General features: G+C 41.2%; 1 protein-coding gene across 8 annotated transcripts in view; it reads left to right on the top strand.

The window, feature by feature from the left end:
* The window catches only part of YAP1 (Yes1 associated transcriptional regulator), a 78,786-nt gene extending 58,541 nt beyond the window's left edge, over nucleotides 1-20,245 (top strand). For all 8 annotated transcript variants that reach the window (XM_081197673.1, XM_081197671.1, XM_081197674.1 and 5 more), the window contains 3 exons: nucleotides 11,674-11,804; nucleotides 15,691-15,803; nucleotides 16,679-20,245. In XM_081197673.1, coding sequence (XP_081053799.1) covers nucleotides 11,674-11,804; nucleotides 15,691-15,803; nucleotides 16,679-16,917 — 483 coding nt within the window. In that variant the 3' untranslated portion in view covers nucleotides 16,918-20,245. The remainder of the gene's footprint in view (nucleotides 1-11,673; nucleotides 11,805-15,690; nucleotides 15,804-16,678) is intronic.
* Nucleotides 20,246-21,534: the final 1,289 nt, after the last annotated feature.

Raw genomic sequence — 21,534 nt, 5'->3', positions numbered from 1 at the left:
TTGAGACCTCAACACTCCTAAAAGGTTCCAGTAGGAAGAAGAGACAAGATTTCTGTTCCAACTTCAAGAGTCTATGTTGCATCAGCACTATTCAATATGACTCCCAGTCAGTCTTGCAAATCTTCTTCCTCTAGCAGTGTTCTAGCTCCTTTCAACTCAACATTGACACACAGCCACAAAACTTCAGTTATCGAGTAAGCTGAACTAAATATCAAGATTGGTAGGTGCTTTTATATTAACAGCCTTTCCTCTCATTTTTAGATTTGCTATACAAATCTGATATCTCTCAAAAATCCTTTGTGGCAGCTGAGATGCCTCATAATTTAGCTGTTCAGTGACAAGGGTGTAACATCAGCTTGATGCAGGCCTGGATTCTTTTATCTTCTTGCGGTGGCCGCAGAGCCTTGAGTAAAACTATTTTTTTATAGGCTACAGAAGGAGCGAGGCGACACAACATCATGCAAGCTGAACTCTTGAAAACTTTGTTCTGTTCATCATAGAAGTGCCCTCGTTCTAAGGAGCTCAGGGTGACATAGATGTGGTTGTCCCTTAAACAGAAAATTCTCAGAAATATGGAGCTGAGAGTTAGTGGCTTCACCAACGTCATTTGCTTTGCTTCATAGTTGAGCTGGGTTTTAAACTCTGATCTCCTTGGCCCAGGCCAACATTCCATCTGCTACAGCACACTGGTTTTGTCTTCATGATCTTGTATGTGTCATCACATGGCATTCCAACTCAGTTTGGCTTGCTGCTTCAACCCAGTAGTTTGTTTTTATCTCATCAGTTTATGGGCTTTGCCGTCAGGCAATGAAGTTTTGTTTTTCTGTGTGCAGAACAACATACTCAACCTCAGTGCTATGCTTTACTCGCCCCATGCTGTTTTTAATCATCCGATTCTAGTAAATAGTAGAATCTGGCTCAATAAATTCATCTGGTAGCTCTGGAGAATCTACCAAGATCTTTATTGCTTGGAAGTTGTTACCACCAGAGCTTGTACACTCAGAGCTGCCTTCTATCAGAAACTCATGACTGACTGTCATTCATTTGCTTTGTCAGGGCAAGCTGTTGGATTTGGCCAATTTAAACTTCCCATGGCAGGTTCTTGTAAAGCTTAGGAGCATCACTAAGCAAATTGCATGGTATTTTCTTCCTTCTTTCACTGCGAGAATTGGGACAAAGCTGTTTCACATAAAAACATTGCAATGCTGATACCCTTTATCAGGTTTTTGCTTTTATTAGAATCAGCCTAATATTTCTGTTGGTTTTAGAGCTATGTTTTGCTCAGCACTGCTTCTGTTTGTGACTCCAATTCTTAGTGGTGCTGACTCCAATTTCGACATTTTAGTGAGATCCTGTTGATTTAGCATTTTGTGTTTTAAAATGATTTTGGTCTAACATTTTCAGAGCCACTTGGAAATCTAAAGCGCAGCTTCTGCTCCTGTTGGAATTCACATATTAAGCTATTTAGTACAAGATCCACTATGCAATAATGCCCATGATAGAATCATAGAATTGATAGGTTATCTCTCTGTGTGCTGTAAGCAGGTAGCAGGAGATAGAGATATGTGTAGAATCCTGCTAAGTTCTTGATAAGATTGTGAACAAGGTGATATAGAAGAAAGGAAGATCACAACATCCAAAATTGTCTCATCTGAGAAGAAATACTTCCTAGCTCCGTAAAGTGATTGATTAAATCGTGACTGGAAAAGGAAATTTGATCCACGTGAGTTCTTTCTCCTGCAAAGTATTCCTTTTTAGCAGAACTCTTAATATCAAATATACCTTCATATTTGCAGTTGTCTTTAAAGCTGCAAGACATGAAACATTGACCCCAGTAGGCTGTATGTTCCTTATATTGGTCCTAGCTAATGAAACTTTCAGCTTTTATATTTAAAGGTGTGCTTGAAATTGCTTGAGAGAACCTTTTGATAAACTCCTCTGTTCGGTGTAACAGACAAGTGACAGAAACCAAAGCAAAACTATACTGTGTTGTCTGCTGTGTTCTGTCCTTGCCACCTCCATGCTCATTTCTGTACCTTTAAGTGGCTCTGTAATTTCTTCCATCTTCTCAAGTTTGGCTTCATGAGCAAATTGCTTGCCTTCGAATACATTTGTCAGGCCTTTCAACTCCTGTGGTTTGCACATTTTGGCATCCTTTTCAGAATGTGTGTGAGAATCAAAGCTGTTGGATCCAAGCTTTACCATAAACCCAAGATTTATTTATTTTTTAACTTAACTGCTTATATTATATTTTCCTTGGAAAGGTAGGAATTCTGCCGTGTGCTTTATTCAAACTGCCACAAAGTCAAGCCATCCTCTTCTACTATGTCAACACAACAAATCTAGTTCTCATGTCACAGGATAGTCTTCATCATCTGCCCATGGGAAAGGGAGGAAGCAGATTGCATGGGGGAAAAATAGGTCAGAGGTTCTGAAATCTTGAACCCTGGGCCACCAGTGTTCCATGAGCTTCATTCAGGTGTCTGCGAATTTGAAGACAGGGAATGGCACATCCATATAATGATTTTGATAGCATTTTCACTGTTATCGTATTATATCTTGAAATCTCTGGAATACAATAAAATGTGATACACGTAGCAATGAAATTAAAAGTCAAACAGCATCTACATTACAATTTCTACAACAGGCAGAAAAATCATTAAGTGCTTAGCAGTTTGCAAGTGGTCCGCGGGGGGTGGGGGTGGGGGGTGTATGTGCACAAACCACTGACTTAGGTTTTCTAAACCCCCCATACATTACTAGTACAATGTGGGAACAAGTCTCAGGAGATATTGGCTTATTGGCTGGGCATAAGTAATCTCTGAGACAAACAAACACCCTAATTGCCTTCCTTTTATAACACATTGTGCCATGTATATGATCTATGGCTTAGGAAAGAACAGCTAAACTATGGGTAGCCAAGTGATACCCTCAATGTGTTGTTTGATCATAAGTCCCATCATGGATGATGGGAGTTGTAGTCCAGCAACATCGGGAAAGGGGGGCACCACAATGACTACCCCTCAAGTTAATCTTACACAAATGATTACCCATTTTAATGAGTTAGTCATGATTTTCCCTACCCTGCTTCATGTGTCAGGAGCCAAAGTGGTCCAATCCCTTCTCCCTCTTAGTGCTCCTTATATCTTCTTACCTGGATCAACAGGAAAGTAATACTGCCATAAGTACTTGGTCCTTGTATGACCCATTCTGGCTAATCGAAGAAAGTTGTTTGAAAGAACGCAGAGGAAACCCACAAGCAGCATACAGAGGTTTCAGCAAGTTATGAGTTCCAGCAAATATTTTCCCTAAAGAAGTCATAAGGAAGCATGTTGTCAGGGTTTGTTTGTTTTTTTAAAAAAATTAAGGTTAGACAACTCTAAAACAACTGTTCATCCACTCTACTGGTCATATGGGTCAAGAAGTAACTGTTTGAAACTGTAGGGGGATAGATTTTTTAAAGGTTCAAACAGAAGCTGGATGGGGGTGGCGACAAAAATTAATTGCCCAGGTAAGTTGTAGGAAGCACCTTTCCTTGAAAGTTTTAAAGAAAAAACAGGCTGAGCTGGCAGGTGTCTGCTGAATGCTTAGGTAAGTAAGATATCCTACCTTAGGGCAAGCAGATGAGCAAAATAACCCAATGCTGATTCTTTAAAACGTTGAAACAGAGCACCGCCTCTCTCTTTTCCTTTAAGTTTCTGCAGCAGCCTGTTTTGGTGCCTGTCCTTGCCTAGTGTTATAAAATCAGTGATTCACTTCCCCTCCCACGTTAATGTATGCCATTAATTTGCAGAAATAATTTCCGTTTTTAAGCTATTGGGCTCGTGCACATTGACCTCAAACGAATGGAAATGGGCTGGTGTAGGCTTGGGACACATTTACTCTAGGGCTGCCACAGCTAGAAGAGTGAAGTAAAGTTTTGCACCCCAGTAAAAATACTCGCCTGGGATAGAGTCTGGGTTGCAGCACACAGAATCAAATCTTAAAGTGGAAGTCATCATGTAGAGTGGTGGTTGTTTTTACAGTGAAAGTAAACTCACTCCTTGCCACACTCTGTGAAGGAGGGGGGATTCTCTCTCCCCCCCCCCCCAAGACATCAGTTTGGTTAGTGACCTGAAGATTTTGTGCTCTACTTGCAGTTGCTTGGCCTGCTTACCTTAATAGCTCTCAAGTTATCTCCAATATAAGCCTCACCCCCCACTTTTTTTTACAGCCTACCGTATTAAAATGCTTGTAACATGCAATGGATTGAGAGGAATCCAAATGTATTAGCTGCGGACCATTATGCATTCTGCTAATCTGTGCTAGTCTGTCCTGGATTGTACATCATCAGTGGGATTGCATTTTAGCCCGTGTTTTGTCAGTCTATACAAGCAAGGTGATGCAGCGATCAGGATCTAAGCAGGGCTTACTATCATACTATTATATTTGCATGCTGCCTTGCTTGCAGCCTTTTGTGCTTGCTACTGAGCCTTGAAACAAAGTGGCTAAAAGGTGCCCTTAAGAGGACAGTCCTTTTGGGGAGAGGAATAATAATAATGTGTGTAAAACAGGCTCTTCCATAAGACTGAAAATAGCTATCAAGGAAAACAATGGAATACAGAAAGATTATATATCAGTTGTGTTAAATTCGCACCGCTTTTAAGAAAGTGTATGGTCTAAAATATGTTTATTGCTGGGGATGCAGATCAGCAACAGACTCTGTCTGATCCTTTTCTCGTATCTTGGTATGTACTCCCAAGAATAAACCAGTTGGCCAGTTTGGATGTAATGGGCAATTCGGCAGCAGCTCCTTTAAAGCTGTAAAATACGATATCCTACCTGCAGTCTATAAAGTAGTACAATCCAGGAAGGACTCCACCACATCGATTTGCATAATATGTAGCTTAGCTCTTGGACTAAAGGACATTGACGCCATCACCTGCCCTATAATAATGTGCTTCAAATGAAAGGTGACAGCCGTTCTGGGATGAATTCAAAGACCCGTCTAGCCATGCATTCTGTTCCTAGTGTGGTGATTTGGGAGCCTGTGGGAAGCCCACAAGAAGGACATAAGTGCAATAGTAGTATTTTGGTCACGTTCCCCACCAACTGCCTCTCATAGCAAAATCATCATAACACACAGCCACTCACAATCTAATATGCTGTGTGAAAAAGTAATTCCATTTTCTCTGTCCTGTTGGCAAGTAGCTGATGCTTTTAACCAAGGTTAGTTGAAATGAGGAATTTGAATTTGTAAAAACCAGTCTGGCTAGACGTCTATCTTAAAAGTATTTGGACTTCTTTCTGATAACCTTTTTATTGAAATGCTGTTTGCTTGCCTGCATCTGGCTGTGGGCCTGGCAGACTAGGCAAATTTACTTGTTACTAAAACCATGGACCTGGAGCGAATGTGCCAAAGCCCAGACCTGAAGTCTATCCATATTCCACCCAATGTGTTTGCATATATTGCATGTGGTGTTGTGAATAGTGAGGTTGTGTGTTCACTCAGGACTTCAGTTCAAAACTGAGCCCTTCTGTGTTCAGTTTCCTGGCGAAATAATAATAATAATAAAGCTTTAATAAGTGTGTGAGTGAGTGATTATGAGTCAGATGTCATGGTGTTCCATCTTCTCCTAATGTGGCTCAAAGTCTTTGCCAGACCTCAGAAGCACATTCCGGGTTGCTGAGCAGTTTTTAGGCTGTTCAGAACTGATGAAGGAGTTGCTTGATGCAATCTAACACTAAGAAGTTATTTTCTGGAGAGAGAGAGAGAGAGAGAGAGAGAGAGAGAGAGAGAAATGGCTACTACATACAGGTAGAGCTTCAGAAAAATAAACAAGGCTCTCTTCTCTCTTTTTTCCCCAGGGAGAAAGTGAGTCCTATGTAGCTAGCTTCAAAGCAGGATGTTGACTGACACAAGCATGTATACATTGTGAAATGGGCAGAAGTTAACTACGGCCTGTTTCATGTGAATGGTCCATTCATGTGAATAGTATAGCTACAGAAAAACTCCTGGTGGATTGTTATTCCTCCTCCTGTGACTGGAAAAACACACAGAGCAGATCACTTGTGTGATGTGAGCAATTATTTGCAGGCAATGTATTTTCTAACTGCTCAAGAGAAGCTGCACTGTTTCATGAATCCCCCCCTGCCATGTTAGTCCATTCACATAAGCAGCTATTTTCATGGGCAAGCAAGCTTCATATTGTTCTCATGTGCTGCCAAACCATAATTTGGTGGTATGTGTGCAATCTTTTGAGAAGCCTCACGCTTCCTTTGCTTGTGTGTGGTGACTCCGTGCTCCTGGCCTGGCTTGAGGCAAACCATAGGTTGGCATTTTTCTAAATGCTTGAATTATGTGTTTGCCCGGAGGGGGGACGTGAAGGAGCACTCAGCTCCTCAAAGCATAAACATAATTTGGTGCTATGGCTAAGTCAAGATTCTGCACCAGCTCCGAGTTTGGTTGGCTTTCACTGGAAAAGCAAATCCACCCTAATTGTTGTAGCTATTGTGGCTATTAATTTTTCACATATATGTGTTTTTTATTGATTCTCTTGTGATGGAAAACAGGAAACATTCCAGTAACAAATTACAATGGAACAGGTAAGGTGCGTGATACAGAGTAAATTAAAACATAGTGGAAACGTGTCTAGGGTTTTGAATACATGTGGTATGCTGAAATCAAGAGAGCTCAGCAACTGATACTGTTGTGGGATTCTTTAACTTTTGCCGTGTTCTTTTATTTTTCTGTGCAGTCCCTCGTGTTTAAATCTGAAACACTTGGATTTATTAAAAATATTTTCAAAAGCCAGGAGCACTTTTTTTGTTTGAATGAAAAATTGGGCTTCAAGGGAGCCGCTGTGTGTTTAAGTGGAAATTTAGCTTCACGTATACTCAGCATCTGTGAAGTATTTGCACCATGACACCGAAGTGGGTCGCCTTTTTTGTTTCAGGAGAAAGTCTTAGGACTTCGCAACTGATTGTAGTTTTGCGAGAAGTTGTTAGCATTCTGTCTGCATGGATGAAGATTCAGAGAAAGGCAACTTTAGCAAAATGCCCGTGACTGACATGTGCTAAACTACCTGGCATGAGCAGTGTGTAAACATGGAAGCTGCAAACTGGCTTGTGAGGTCAGAGCTTCTTTCAAATGCAAAGTGCTTTTACTGGCCATGTGAGTAGACTATTGGTATGAGCAGTTTTTTTTAGCACTAGCCAATCACTGGCTAGTTGTCTTAAGACTTGAGAACTAGCCCAATGATGCTGGAAAAGGGTGTGGCTATAACATGATCCTGTAGAATCTGGGCCTCATTTATTGAACCTCAGTCCTCTGAAATAATCTGCTAGTGTTCAAATGCAGACAAACCCTGAAACTCTGTTCAGCTGCTTTCAGGGCAAATAGGCCACCAGTATGAGAGAGGGGCCACTGCTTAGAACAGGCACCCCCAAACTCGGCCCTCCAGATGTTTTGGGACTACAGTTCCCATCATCCCTGACCACTGGTCCTGTTAGCTAGGGATGATGGGAGTTGTAGTCCCAAAACATCTGGAAGGCCAAGTTTTGGGATGCCTGGCTTAGAAAAAAAAAGCATTAAAAAGATTTAGGGCCATTAGTGGGATGGATTTATTTTGGATCAAATTTAAATAATCCAATTATGTGGGAAATGAGAGTCTTCTGCAGTTCTGCCGAAAGTAATTTGGAAGATTCCATTCATTTTTGGCAACTGTATTCCTTGCGGCATTCAGACACATAAAAAGTAAAATAAAGTTTGATACATACCTACAGTTGGCTTATTTATAGAATTGGTTAGTGTTCTGTATGCCGTGATAAACATAGCTGTAAAGCAATTCCATATGCACTTGCTTTATTCTGTTGTGTGATCTCATGATTCCTTTGACAAAATAGAGCATAAACTTCTCTAGAACACGCATTTGGCCAGTCCTTCAACCAAGGTGGAATCTAGATCACTTCCTGTTGAGAAGTAGGCTTTCAGCACTTTCCCCCCTCTGCAGAGGCTATTTCTTAGGGAGGAAAAGCTCCCTTCCTTGCACACCTGTTGGATAATTATTGAATAGGGCAGATTGAATCTGAATCTTGATAAGGAAGAGGTTGTTATGTTTTTCATGTTCTTGAGTCTGAAAGGTTGGGTAGACTGCTTGGTCTGGATAGGGTTGCGCTCCCCTTGAAGGAATAGGTTCCTACTAGCATGAAAGTACTTGTATCATTCAAACATTGTCACTAGTTGGGAGTGCCTGTTTCCATCTACAGCTGGTTCACTAGCTAGGTCGTCTTTGGACAGAGGTGACTTGGCCACAGTATTCCATGCAATGGCAACTTCCACATCAGATTGTTGCAGCACACTCCCTTTGAGGCTGCCCAGGACAATGACTCGGAAATTTCAACTGATCCAAAATTCGAGATTACGAGCTCGGACCCTATTTAGAACTTGCATAACTTTTTAGGGAAGTTTTTAATGTCCAATGTTTTATTGTCTTTTTAATATTTTGTTGGAAGCCGCCCAGAGTGGCTGGGGAAACCCAGCCAGATGGGCGGGGTATAAATAATAAATTATTGCTATTATTATTATAACTTGTTTCAAAACATCTATAATAGTTTGCCAGTTTGTTTCTGGGTCCTAAAGACATAGCCCCCAAATATTTGAAAGACCACCTCTTCCGCTGAGTTCCCTCGAAGTAGAGGGGTTGGTAGCCCAGGGAAGGGCATTCTCTGTAGAAGCCCACAAGATCTCTCCCCTCAAAGGTACGTCTGGCAACTTCATTGTACAGCTTTTGTTGCATGATTCTAAGATGCACGACTTGATCCTGTTCTATGACAACAGAGATTTTAGGACCTCTCCTTCTGGTTGTAAATTGTTTTAACTGATTTTAAACTTGCATTTCTATGTTGTTTTTGTAACTCGCCCTGGGACCCTATGGTGAAGGATAAGCAAGGGAAATTGTTGTTGGTGGTGTTTTTATTAAGGTTTGTGAAGACAGCTTATTGTTAAAGCCCATCTAATATTACCTGTTATTTGTCTTGACGGTGAGAATTTATATGTTGCTATATGCTGATAGAAAAATGTTTTGCATTTGGTTTTTGCATCCTTGTTCCTGCAGGGAATATGGCAATAGAACCATATAAGCGGTTCCTGCCAGCTTTTGAGATCACTTCCTGCAAAAATCACTATGGGTTGTGTCCGGTGTCCCATTGTGAAAAATTACTAGGAATGGAAATGTAAGGAGCCTGCTTAAGTCCTAGAAAGTATGTTGATGAATTTGCAAAGATGAGCAGTAATTTTTAATATCCAGTGGTGCAAAGATTTAAGAATTGTGATTCCAGAGCATTTATGGGAATGATATAAATTATGTGTTCATTGCCATAAGTGCTTTGAATAGAATGTCTCCTTCACTACAATAGAAGTAACCAGTAAATATAAAAGTGTTATATAGATGGTATCTGGTGCCATCAAAACTTAATAGGCTGCATCATAGCACTGTTTTCTGATGCTGGAAATGTCAGGCTGCCCGATGTGATTTTTCCTCTCCACCTGTGGTGGAGCATGTGAAAAGCACAACCAATATTGAAAAACTATTTTGGGAATGGTTAATCCTGGTTTTTGGCTGGGCCGTAAATGATTTGTCCGTTTATATACAACAGCACCATTAAAGAATCCAGAGTTACTGTAATAGAGAACCCTTTTAGCAGCCAAAATCTTTCAGACACATTATTTGGAAATTGGACTTCACCTACCTTCTTTCTATGCAGAAGTGGCTATAGAAAAACCTTTGATTAAGTTGAGCTGGAAAAACTGAGTGAAATTAGACGCCGACAAACTGAGGAAGATACAGTACAGTAGTTTAATGGGATCGCACATATTAATTACTAAGATAAGTACTTTAAAAAATAGCAGTTGTTATATATGCAATACATTCCACCCTTTAAAGCAAATATTAAGGGGGGAGGGTTTGAATTGGATTTGTCAGCTACCCCCAAAACAAACAGCAAGCCATATTTTGAAGGCTCACTTCTTCACTGTTGGGGTAGATATTTTTCCAGAGTTCTAATTTGGTTCTTGGTGTGGCTCAGATGGGGCTTTAGCATTGCCCACTGCCAAACACTTTCTTATTTAATGGCTGAGCTTGAGTGAAGCATGGGGATTTGATCCTGTGAAGTGTTTTACTTGTGACATTTGTGCACATTTTTGTAGCATCTATTAATGAATGTACAAGAAGCCAGAACTGGAATGTCAGAAAATGAAATTTTGAGTGAAGGAAATGTTGAGAAGATGCTTGATACCCCTCCTTTTTTAAAACCAAGCTAAGGATTTCACATTTAGGGACTAGCAGTGAAGTTATGTAGACCTTCTGACTCTTGAGAGAGAGAGAAAAACACACAACTAAATGCCTTTAAGAGACCAACTGGATAGTTTTCAGAAAGCTAACCTCATTTTTAGAGTAGCTTCTCTAAGGGGTTGATGGATTGTTTTGGCTCATTTTTCAATATCCAAAATTAGAATTTTGTACTAACAATGAGTGTTAAGTCTCTTTCTTTCCCAAGGGCCGTTAGAAAAGTTTGACATAGGGTTTTTTATTTTTAAAAAAGCAATGAAATAAAAATAGTTTTCAGCCAGATTTTTTTTTCAGATGTTACTTTTTATATATAGAATAGTATATATTTTTGAAACAAGGACAACAATCTGAACCTTTCCAATATGCTTTTGAAGTACTGTATTGAAATAAAAACGTACCATACATTTCCCAGCAGTGCAATCCTATATATGTCTACTCAGAAGTAAGCCCCATTGAGTTCAGTTATTCCCAGAATAATGAATATTGCTGCCTAAGGTTCACCCCTCCCCGAAAATACTAAAAACAGAGAATATTGTACACATTAGGAATTGGTGTTAGAAAATCACAGAGCAACATCTGAAGAGCACCACATTGGCTACTGCTGCTGCTCTTGAAATTTTCCACGTTTGTTTCAAGTGGGAATTATTAAACCAGAACCCCAGCAATTTTAACTTCCAGGCGCCTATAACATAGCAGTTCAATGAGTGGCTAGGGCAGAGGTTCTCAAACTTACATGGTCTACCAATTTTTTTTCAGAGAAAAAAATTACTCAGAGCCCCCCTGGAAATATCTCCTCTTTAAGGGAAAGGGCTTTGCTAGTGCCACAGCCTGCCTGCCTGCCATTGGCTAAATAGGCAGACATGCACTTCCTGGAAGTGAATAAATCACAATGAATCTGTGCCTCCACTGCTAAACTGTATTTTGTGTCGTTAGAACCGGTTGACTCCACAGTTTCATCTCAGGATCACCTTCCTTGCCTTCCCTTGGCAATTTGCATCAGATTTACTTGGAATATGTATGTGTAGCTCTGAACCAAATGCAGCTCTGAGACGAGATGCAGAATTCTAGACTAAAGGGAGGAATTGTATTCGTACTCTTACATAGGTATGCCCAGAGTATACCTATGTATACAACCCGGCATATAATTAATAAAATAATAATTGTTATTGTTATTGCAGGATTTGCATTAAAATGTGTGCTGGGACAATGTGAAACAAAGGTGAAATGGGCACCCTTCTGGTTGTGCATAGTGTGGATGCCTGTTCTTGCCTGTTCTTTAGTGGTGCCGATGGATTTTGAACTTTGTACACAGAATATACTAACGCGGCTACAACTTGGTCGGCAGGAATTGGCTCTACGCAGTCAGCTTCCCAGCATGGAACAGGATGGAGTTCCGCAAAATCCAGTGTCCTCTCCTGGAATGTCTCAAGAACTGAGAACAATGACCACAAATAGTTCGGATCCTTTTCTTAACAGGTTAGTAGCTGTAGCTACAATTGGTGGTTTTGCTTTGCAAAAAAAGAGAGAGAGAGAAAAGATTCTGTTTGGTGCATGTAATCGTCTGTTTGGAACATCTGTCTTTTCCAAGAACCACAGCTGTAAATGAATCTTTCCTTAAATGGAAAGTCCAGATTTTGTTTTGTTTTGCTTTGTTTTTTAAGTTGAGGATTAAAAGCTGTCTCCTGCGGGAGGAAGTCAACTGTTCAGACTTGTAGGAAGGGTTCGTCTTCAAAGTCATAACATGTTTGCCCCGGCGCAAGTCAATTGATGAACAGCCGTTTAGAATTACTGACTCAGAAAAGCTTTTCAAAAGTTTAGCAATGAGATCTAACGTTGGGCTCACTTTAAGGAGTTTCTGCAGCAGCCCTGGTTCTATTTTTATCCTTTGTAGCATTTACAGAGGAAACAGTGATAAGGTTTTTACATATCAAGTTGCAGAGGTTACAGGCTAACAGGGCTTTTTTGGGGGCATTCATTTGTGAAGCCTGTTCAGATAGATCCTTGTGAACTGTTTTCTGCATCTAATTTTAAAGAAATGTTCCTAGCCCTCATTGTTGCAAAGATATGCTTGAAAACGGTAAATATATAGATTTGAGGAGCTCAGAAAAACTGGGGATATATGTATATAAGTTTTCTCCTGACGTCTTACACTGAGGATATGACATTCAGAGGCCTGATATAAGTTTTCTCAGTCATAACCACATTTGCATATATTTCAGTAGAACTTCCTGGTGTCTCAACAGCCTAATCGATTTCATTGACTATAGGACGTTGGCAGTACCAGGTGCCAGGACAGTGTAAATTGTTGCCTTAATCTTCCTTCCCACACACAGGATGTGCAGATTATATTCATTACGACTGAATATGCAGACTTTCTGTCGCTGGTCTGTGTTACAATGTACTCCTGCTATGGTCAATAACTCCAGAGCATAAATGTGGATATTGTAGCTTATAACATTTCATGTGTGTGTTGAAAGGTCTACAAGCCATCTTTGCATTATTTAGTTCAGGGATAGAAGACCTTTTTTTTCTACGAAAAGATATTGAGTCTTCCCTTTTCTCTCTCTCTGCCACCTCCTTCCTTCCTTCCTTCCTTCCTTCCTTCCTTCCTTCCTTCCTTCCTTCCTTCCTTTCTTTCTTTCTTTCTTTCTTTCTTTCTTTCTCTCTCTCCCTCTCTCTTGTCAGGTGGCTCTAAGCAAGGATTTGAGAGTTGGGGGATGTAGGAGGGAATGGCATTGCTTTTCTCTGACTGCTTCCTTCTCCCGCTTGGCTTTTGGGCAGCTTTTCACATTCCATCACTGTAGGTGGGGCTACACTGAGTTGCAGCAACCTCCCAATACGTTCTTTAGGGTCCTGTGGGAGGGGGTGATCCCACCAGTCTGGCTCTGTCCCCTCTACGTAGCAAAAGTACCGTATTTTTCGTCCCATAGGATGCACCTAGTTTTTTGGGGGGGAAATAAAGGGGGAAAAAATTCCCTTTATTTCCCCCCCAAAACCAGGTCGGGGAAACCGAAACAGGTTGAGGAACAGCGGGATGGCGGCGCTGCGCCTCCCTGCTGTCCCCCAAGCTTGTGGGGCTGGCCGATGTCTGCCCGGCGCGTGGGGCGCTCTGCGCCTCGCACACCGGGTGGCAGGCTGCTATCCGCACCGTGGGGAGCCCTGTGGGGAACTCCTGCAGGGCTCCCCACGCTGCGGATATCTGCCCGGCGCGAGGGGCGCTCTGCTTCAGGGCGCTCCTCGCGCCGGGTGGCAGGCTGCTATCCGCAGCGTGGGGAGCCCTGCGGGGAACTCCTGCAGGGCTCCCCACGCTGCGGATGTCTGCCCGGCGCGAGGGGCGCTCTGCTTCAGGGCGCCCGTCGCGCCGGGCAGCAGGCTGCTATCCGCAGCCTAGACAGCCCTGCGGGACCTCCCGCAGGGTTGCTTAGGCTGCGGATGCGTTCCCGAAGCCTGGAGAGCAAGAGGGGTCGGTGCGCACAGACCCCTCTCGCTCTCCAAGCTTCAGCGAAAGCCTGCATTCGCCCCATAGGACGCACCCAGATTTCCCCTTCATTTTTGGAGGGGGAAAAGTGCGTCCTATAGGGCGAAAAATACGGTAAGCACATTGCCCACTTCTCGGCTGGCATCCAACCAAATGCTTCCACCAGTGCAAGGACTTTCAGATGCGCAACAGAGGTTCCCGTTCATCTTCTCCGCGCACCTCCCCGAATCTGCACCAGAAAGCGGGAGGAACCCAGAACAAATTTAGGGGAAGAATGGGAGATGAGAAGGAAGGGGAGCCTACAGTCCTTGCACTAGTAGAATCACTTTGTTAAATAACTCCCAAGCCACATTGACTTTGTCTCATTTTCCTTCTGCTACAGCATCCTGAAGCCTGAGCATTCTGAGAGTCTGGTGCAGGCCTGTAGAGACCTGCCTTTTTGTTACTTGAAATCTGTCCCGCGTGTCTTAAATGTGTTACACACACATTTGGGAACCTTTTTTTTTAATTGGAGGGGTGCTACTTAGGTCTGGAATATGTGAAATATCAGTTATTTTTTGCGGAAATACATAAAGTGCTGGCATATCCTAAGGATCCCAGGAAGAGATCTGTGTCCCCACACCAATTACCAGCCTCATTTCCCTTCTCAGGGAACCCCCCTTCTACCCCACACCTCTCTTTTTGGTTCACAATATCTAACCAGTTATGAAATCCACATCCCAAACCTGCCTCTCCCCATCATCACAGGTACCATACCTTGACCAAACTGTATCTACAACAATAGCAAAAAAACTTGGGGCTGGATATTTCACTTGAACAGCCTGAACAAATTGTTCCAAAAAATGCCGGGTCCTTTTTGGTGTTTGCTTTAGGCATGGATGCATGTGATGATAGATAGATAGATGATAGATAGATAGATAGATAGATAGATAAAACTTTATTTGCATAGCAACAGTAAAACATTACAGTATACGCAGAAAAGGAAATTTGATATAAGAGCGCAATTTAAAGTCCTGAATCAGCAGTCAGTTAGTGGCCCTTATTCTGATTGTCCCTGCTATGAACCTAGCAACCTTTGTTGTTATCTGCTCATTTTGATCTAATAGAAGAAAGGACATTGTGGCAGTGGTTGAGTGCTCTGGGATGGTTAGTACGAGTGGGGTGATGATCTTGTTCCTCAGGTCTTTGTAAAGAGTACAAGACAGGAGGACGTGTGCCGCTGTTTCGGTGCTACCATCTCCACAGGGGCAAAGGCATTTCTCAGGCGGGATCTTTTGGAATCAACCCTCAAGTACCGCAGATGGCAAAACATCCAGTCTTGCAAGTGTAAAAGCACGTCTGTATTTTGGGATAATAAGTTTGTGCAGATATGGGGCTAGAGAATCAAAATGGAGAGGTGGAAAACCAAGGGCAGAATTTCCTTATAGTGGCCTGGCTGTTCTGATGCTTGATATCTTTTAGACATTGACCAATTAGACTGTTTGCTTTAGTAGGGCCCATAGTGAGTAGGTGTTGTGGGGATAGGCCACAAGAGTGAAGTTTTTGATAGTCGGTTTTAAGCCAGGCACTTTTATGGGAGTCTTGAAGTACTAGGGATAGTAAACCGGGGGGATTTGAGTTTAGGCGGAGCCAGAAGTTAAGAGTTCTTTGCCAAGTCCGTACTTCTACTGAAGGGAGACTTGCCTCATGGATGCATGTGCTTTTGTTGTTGTTGCAGGATTGAATATTCCGCGCAGAATCGAGAAGCCAAAGAATTTTCTTTTCCGTTTTTTGTAATCTCTTTTTTCAAAAAACATGAGAACAGAATTAAACTTGCCTTTATGCTTCGGGGTAATGAGTGCTTCAGTGTTCTTGGTTAAAACTAAGATGATTTCCCCTTTACAGTGGAACTTACCACTCGAGAGATGAGAGCACAGACAGTGGCCTTAGCATGAGCAGTTACAGCGTCCCCAGAACTCCAGATGACTTCCTCAACAGTGTCGATGAAATGGATACAGGTTTGCATCCTTTCCTTTTAATAGAAATCTTGAGATTTTTTTCAATTTTGGTAGCTTATGTCCTGTTCCAGGGGATAAGATCCAATGGGTTGAAGTTACAGGAGGGTGGGCTTCGGTTGAACATGTAAAGGTTTTTAATGATAAGAGCAGTTTAATAAGGGAAACAGTTGCCTAGGAGGAGGTGAGTTGACCCTTTGCTGGAGGTTTACAGTAGGTAATCTTGCTTCTAGCTTTTGTTTGTTTGCTTAAATATTTTTAAAATATTTTTTAAACAATGCATCATATATAATTTAATATTAAGGTTGATGCGAATCTTTGATTGAATTGTGAATATGAGTCCGTTACTCATAGAGTGGTTCCCACCATCCCTGTGGGAAATACCTGTCCTATGCATTTGCTGCCAGGTGTGCAGATGGCCTGCCCCCTGGTGCTACAAGACAGCAGCGATGTGTAGCATTTGTCCACAGAGGCCCATGGCCTGGCTGCGGCGGACTCACACATACCGCTGTAGACTAGCGGCAAAATCACAACAAATTAGGGGAGGGTGGCACACACTTATGTGCTGGATTTCCATACTGTCTTGTATTTTAATCTTTTCTTACAAGCTGCTTTCCAGAAAGGTTGTCCACCACTACCTTTTCTCCAGGTCTGGCCACTGGAGGTTGTTGTTTTTTCTTCTTAAAACCTATGTTGCCCATATGTTGAGTGCAAAGGTTAATGAAGAGAACGGGTCAGTCAAGAGTCTTTGGAGATGTGATGCAGCTCGCTGGCTTCCGTGTTGGGACCAAGTCCTCAAATTTCTCCAGCTCATATGCCGTTAGATGATCTCGTTTGGTGAATGTGATGTTCCTGTTTTGCATTTGTTCTGCATCCAGGTGACACTATCAACCAAAGCAACATACCCTCCCACCAGAACCGCTTTCCAGATTACCTTGAAGCCATTCCGGGGACAAACGTGGACCTTGGGACGCTGGAAGGAGATGCAATGAATATAGAAGGAGAGGAACTGATGCCAAGCCTACAGGAGGCTTTGAGTTCCGACATCCTTAATGACATGGAATCCGTATTGGCAGCCACCAAGCTAGATAAAGAAAGTTTTCTTACCTGGTTATAGGGGCCTCAGGGAGATGGAGTTTGAAATCTTGGAAGGATCTAAGGAGATAAGACACGTACCTGATGTTGAAAACAAGCCTGTACGGCAACGGCTTCTTGGCTTATGATCAGAGAGGAAAACAAGTAAATGAACAAAATACTCCAGATTCTTTTTCATCCAATGTTTTGTTCCTCCTTGTCCAAACGCTGCTGTTTTACTGCTGACCTCTTTCACAGTTGACTCTGAAGAATTAGATGTTTTGTTTTATCCTTTTTCTTTTTTTTGCTGTTGCAACTACTGTTCCACATGGTCGTAATGGAGAGAGGGAAGGATGGGGAAGTGGCGAGGGCCCTGTTTTGGATGATGACCGCCATTCCTTTTGTCCTGCTATCTGTTTTGTATGCCCTTTTACCTAATAATGCAGATGTTTTATGAATTCAACTCTGCACATCCCTTCTTGTAGCTGGCTATGCTTTGCTTGGAGTTTTGCTCTTTTGCCTGTGGCAAGCTGCAAAAAAAACATGACTTACTGGTCCAGTAAGCCAAAAATGATGTATCTGATGGAATAGAAGTCAATACGGATTTGGAGATAAGGATCAGAAGAAGGCCGAGATCTTACTATTGGGCACAGTCCATCAGACACTATGGCTGCTTGATCAACGTTGAAAGGAATGAAATATGCACAGCAGTGATTTTTCTATTGGATTAAGCCCGTCATTATCTACTTAAAAGTTCTCTTTATTAGCTTGTTCACATTTTATGGCACCATAATTGATTCATTTTACACAAAAAAATCATTAGAATCTTGATTGTTGCCTCTTATTTTAGCTTTTTTTTCAAATTCTAGGCCTTCTTTTTTAAAATATATATATAGCAGTAGGTTAAGAAGTTAACTGTTTTCAGTTTTGTGGGTTTTTTTGTTTCATATTTTTAAATAATGAAAACTAAATTTCCTGACTTCACCTAGTCTTATTTAAGTCTGAAATGGTTGACTTTTTTTTTATACCTAACTAGTATAGCCAGATAGCCAGTGAATATCTATAGTTCTATGTTTTGCTTATAACTTTTTAAAAGATAGCTTTGAATGTATTATTAGACTAAAGGACCGGTGGCTTATCTTTTGTGCCTGTACCAGAATTCAAAGCAAATTTTAAAAGTTGGAACTCCTACTGAACACTATTCCTAAATACGCTTATTCGCGCCAATAATTTCAGAGGAATTGACATCCATCAAAATGTTTTTAGGACTACCGCTTAAAAGTGACCAACCTGTATGGCTTTTATATCATGAGTTTTAAACACAGCAAAAAAAAAAGTATACTATGGTTCTTCATCACGGGACAGCTCTTGCCATTTTTGAGAGAGCTTTTTAAAATGTTGATGAAATTGGTGGCTTGAGATTCTAAAGTCCCTGATGGATAAAAACTGAGATGCCTTCGTATAGTTAGTTTTATGGTATCACCTGCACTGTCATCTTGAGTTTACAACGCTAGCAACATGAACACTAAAAGTTAAGGTGCATTCAGAAGCATACTGACGAATAAGCCCATGGTGCATATAGAAGATTGTAAAGATATGTGTTAGATTGTAACGTGAGCAAGTAGTAGTGTATTTTAGTAGTAGAGATTAGCACTGAAGTCGAGGAGCCGAGTACATCTTGAAACCATGAACTATTTTTACCAGAAATGATTGTCCTCGAAGTTGATTGTAGGAATTGTGACGTTTTCCAAAGAGTATTTTTAAGTGAACAAAATGAGCATGAATCAATCTTACAGTATAAGCTATGAAGTTTTGGTTTTTTCCGTAATGCGTTGGCACCAGCTAGTACCATCTGGATCTTTCAACATTCCCATTCATTCATTGTCCTTATTTTCAAGGGTTTATAACCTGGCCATCAAAAGACCGTTCAGGCTGAAACTTTGCGTGTTAAGTTTTAATGTCAACAATATCTCCTAGGTTCATTTTACCCCACTCCCTAGCTGACGTGTGGGATGAAACCTAAAAGCAAAGCTTTGGCCAAGAGGCTCAGTGGCTCCCTTCCGCAACATCATGTTAACTCCTAAGTCATTATTTGTGACATAGTTGTAAGAACACATCGCACTCCCATTAAGAGGATTCCTTTATTCCTAGTCTCCCCACAATTTTCCAAAGATCCTTTCAAAAGGCAAACTGACACAAAATATAATTGGACTTTAGCAGTTGTATAAATGAAGAGAAGTTGGACATTGAGCGTTCCTGCTTTTCGGTGAGCTCATTTATATCCAGATATTGGAGGACCACTTATATCTGTTTTGAGCCTCAAGTAGAAATTGCTGAATTCCTATCCTGGGTATTGCATAGAAGTGCACAGAAACAGTTTCTGTTTGCTTTTCTTGGTCACAGCTTTAAGGTTGGAACTTTTTAATTATTATTTTTTCCCTTGCTGTACATACACTACACAGCTTATACTGTTTTGGAGTAGCACTGCTGGAGAGGTACCGACATAAAACTGGGAATTCTTGAATTTCTCTTAACACTAAACCGTTTATGTAGTACTTAACGCAAGTTACCTTATAAGCCTCTTCATTTGATGGGAAATGTGCCTTAGAGATTATTTGTACCGTTAACAGGAGAAGAAAAACAAGCCAGTCTAGATTTTTATTCAAATTGATCACTTGACAGAGTGGCTTAACTTTTGTGTGTGTATTGAAATGCAGAAAGAAAGAAAGAAAGAAAGAGAGAAAGAGAAAGAGAAAGGAAGGAAGAAAAGTGTTATGAGTAGTATTTTGTATTGATTGGTGTATATATTTAAACAGATCACTGTCCTAACTTTATAGCTTCGAGATTTTTTTTAAAGTACAGTTATGTTCAGATTGCAATGGAAGCTTATGAATTCTTGTGTATGTCTGACAGCATAACTTCTTTGGAATGTGTACTGTTTCTATAAATCATATGGATCAAAAATTGTACCAATCAGTGTTGGAGCTCAAGCAATGCAAAAGGTGAAAAGACAATTTTGGAGTGATTAACGTAACTTAGTTTTTGCACATCTGGAGAATCCATATTAAAACGACTTCACTTGCAATCATAGTGGGATTTTTTTTATACAAGATGCAGGTGTGCGTGTGCGTGTGTGTGTCTAAAACGACACTTTAGGGTGAAAAACTTCCATATTTTAAAATGTTTTCTATTAGAGAACTCTGAAACACAACTTTTGCAAATATATATAAAGTTATGAATGTTATATTTTCTTTATAGAGCATGCCTCTGTTAGGTACCGTAGTAAATTCTGTTACATTTTCTTTTATGTAATACGTTTTTTCCCCATTGCTTTTTTGTTTTACATGATATAAATATATACTTTGCGCTTACTGTGTCTTGTTTGTTTTTTCCACATTTAAACACATCGTAATGCAGAGGCACGAGGAATTTTGTACCAGGTCTTTACAGCTAATGCAGAATCCTTAGACGTTTAATACTTAAAAAAAAAAGCAATCAAATTTTACATATCTGTGTTTGTCAAATTCTATAAACTGTTTGCTGGCAGTCACCATTTTTATATTGTACAATCAGCCAGCCCAACCTCATCGGCTTGTGTGTGTAGTGAGGGGGCGGCAGTACATTCACACATGCAAGTCTTTGGATAAGGTCTCTTCAACCAAGGACAAGTAAAACTCTGGCTGTTATGCCAATGTTTTCTCCACAGGTGGCAGAAATCAACTTTGCAACAAATAAAGGTATTTTATTGGGGGGAGAGGGAAAGAAAATTAAGATTTTTTTCCAGACGCCATCCTCGTCTAGCAGCACATATATGCCGTGTTCAGAACTTTCCTCATATCAAGTGATGTTATCAGCAGAAACCAGCAAAGTCAGCAGAAGACCATATTTCAGCCCAAGGGTTACAATGTTCGTAACATCATTTTGGGGGGCGTGGCATTAAACAATGTTTAGTGCGTTTCCCAGCTTTGCTTGTATTTTTGTATAGCATACTTTATTCAATAGATTCCATGGCACCAAACAAAAAGCTCTAAAACTGCACTACAGTGGTACCTCAGGTTACATACGCTTCAGGTTACATATGCTTCAGGTTACAGACTCTGCTAACCCAGAAATAGTGCTCCAGGTTAAGAACTTTGCTTCACGATGAGAACAAAAATCGTGCTGCGGCGGCACAGCGGCAGCGGAAGGCCCCATTAGCTAAAGTGGTGCTTCAGGTTAAGAACAGTTTCAGGTTAAGTACGGACCTCCAGAACGAATTAAGTACTTAACCTGAGGTACCACTGTACTAAACTTAATATGGGAAAGCAGGTCACCACCACTGAATAAGTCCTCTCCTTTATTGCATTACATAGTTCCAATAAGGAATGTTTTTGAAGGAAAACTTCAGATCTTCAAGCATGGGCAGTCTAGCGTCCCCTTTTTATTTACCAATTCTCAGTCTGTGTCAGTGTTCCTCAGAACGCTTAATACCTGGGATACATGTATCCCAGTCATACCTCGGGTTACAGGCGCTTCGGGTTGCGCGGTTTCAGGTTGCGCACTGCGCCAAACCTGGAAGTACCGGAACGGGTTACTTCCAGGTTTCGACACTTGCGCAGAATCGCAACCTGTGCGTGCGCAGACACAGCGCTGCAGGTTGCGAACGTGCTTCCTGCATAGA

The sequence above is a fragment of the Podarcis bocagei genome (genome assembly GCF_964188305.1).
Source record: "Podarcis bocagei genome assembly, chromosome: 6".
Taxonomy (NCBI): domain Eukaryota; kingdom Metazoa; phylum Chordata; class Lepidosauria; order Squamata; family Lacertidae; genus Podarcis; species Podarcis bocagei.
The sequence above is the reverse complement of the archived record's forward strand: the minus strand, read 5'-3'. Positions and strand labels throughout refer to the sequence as shown.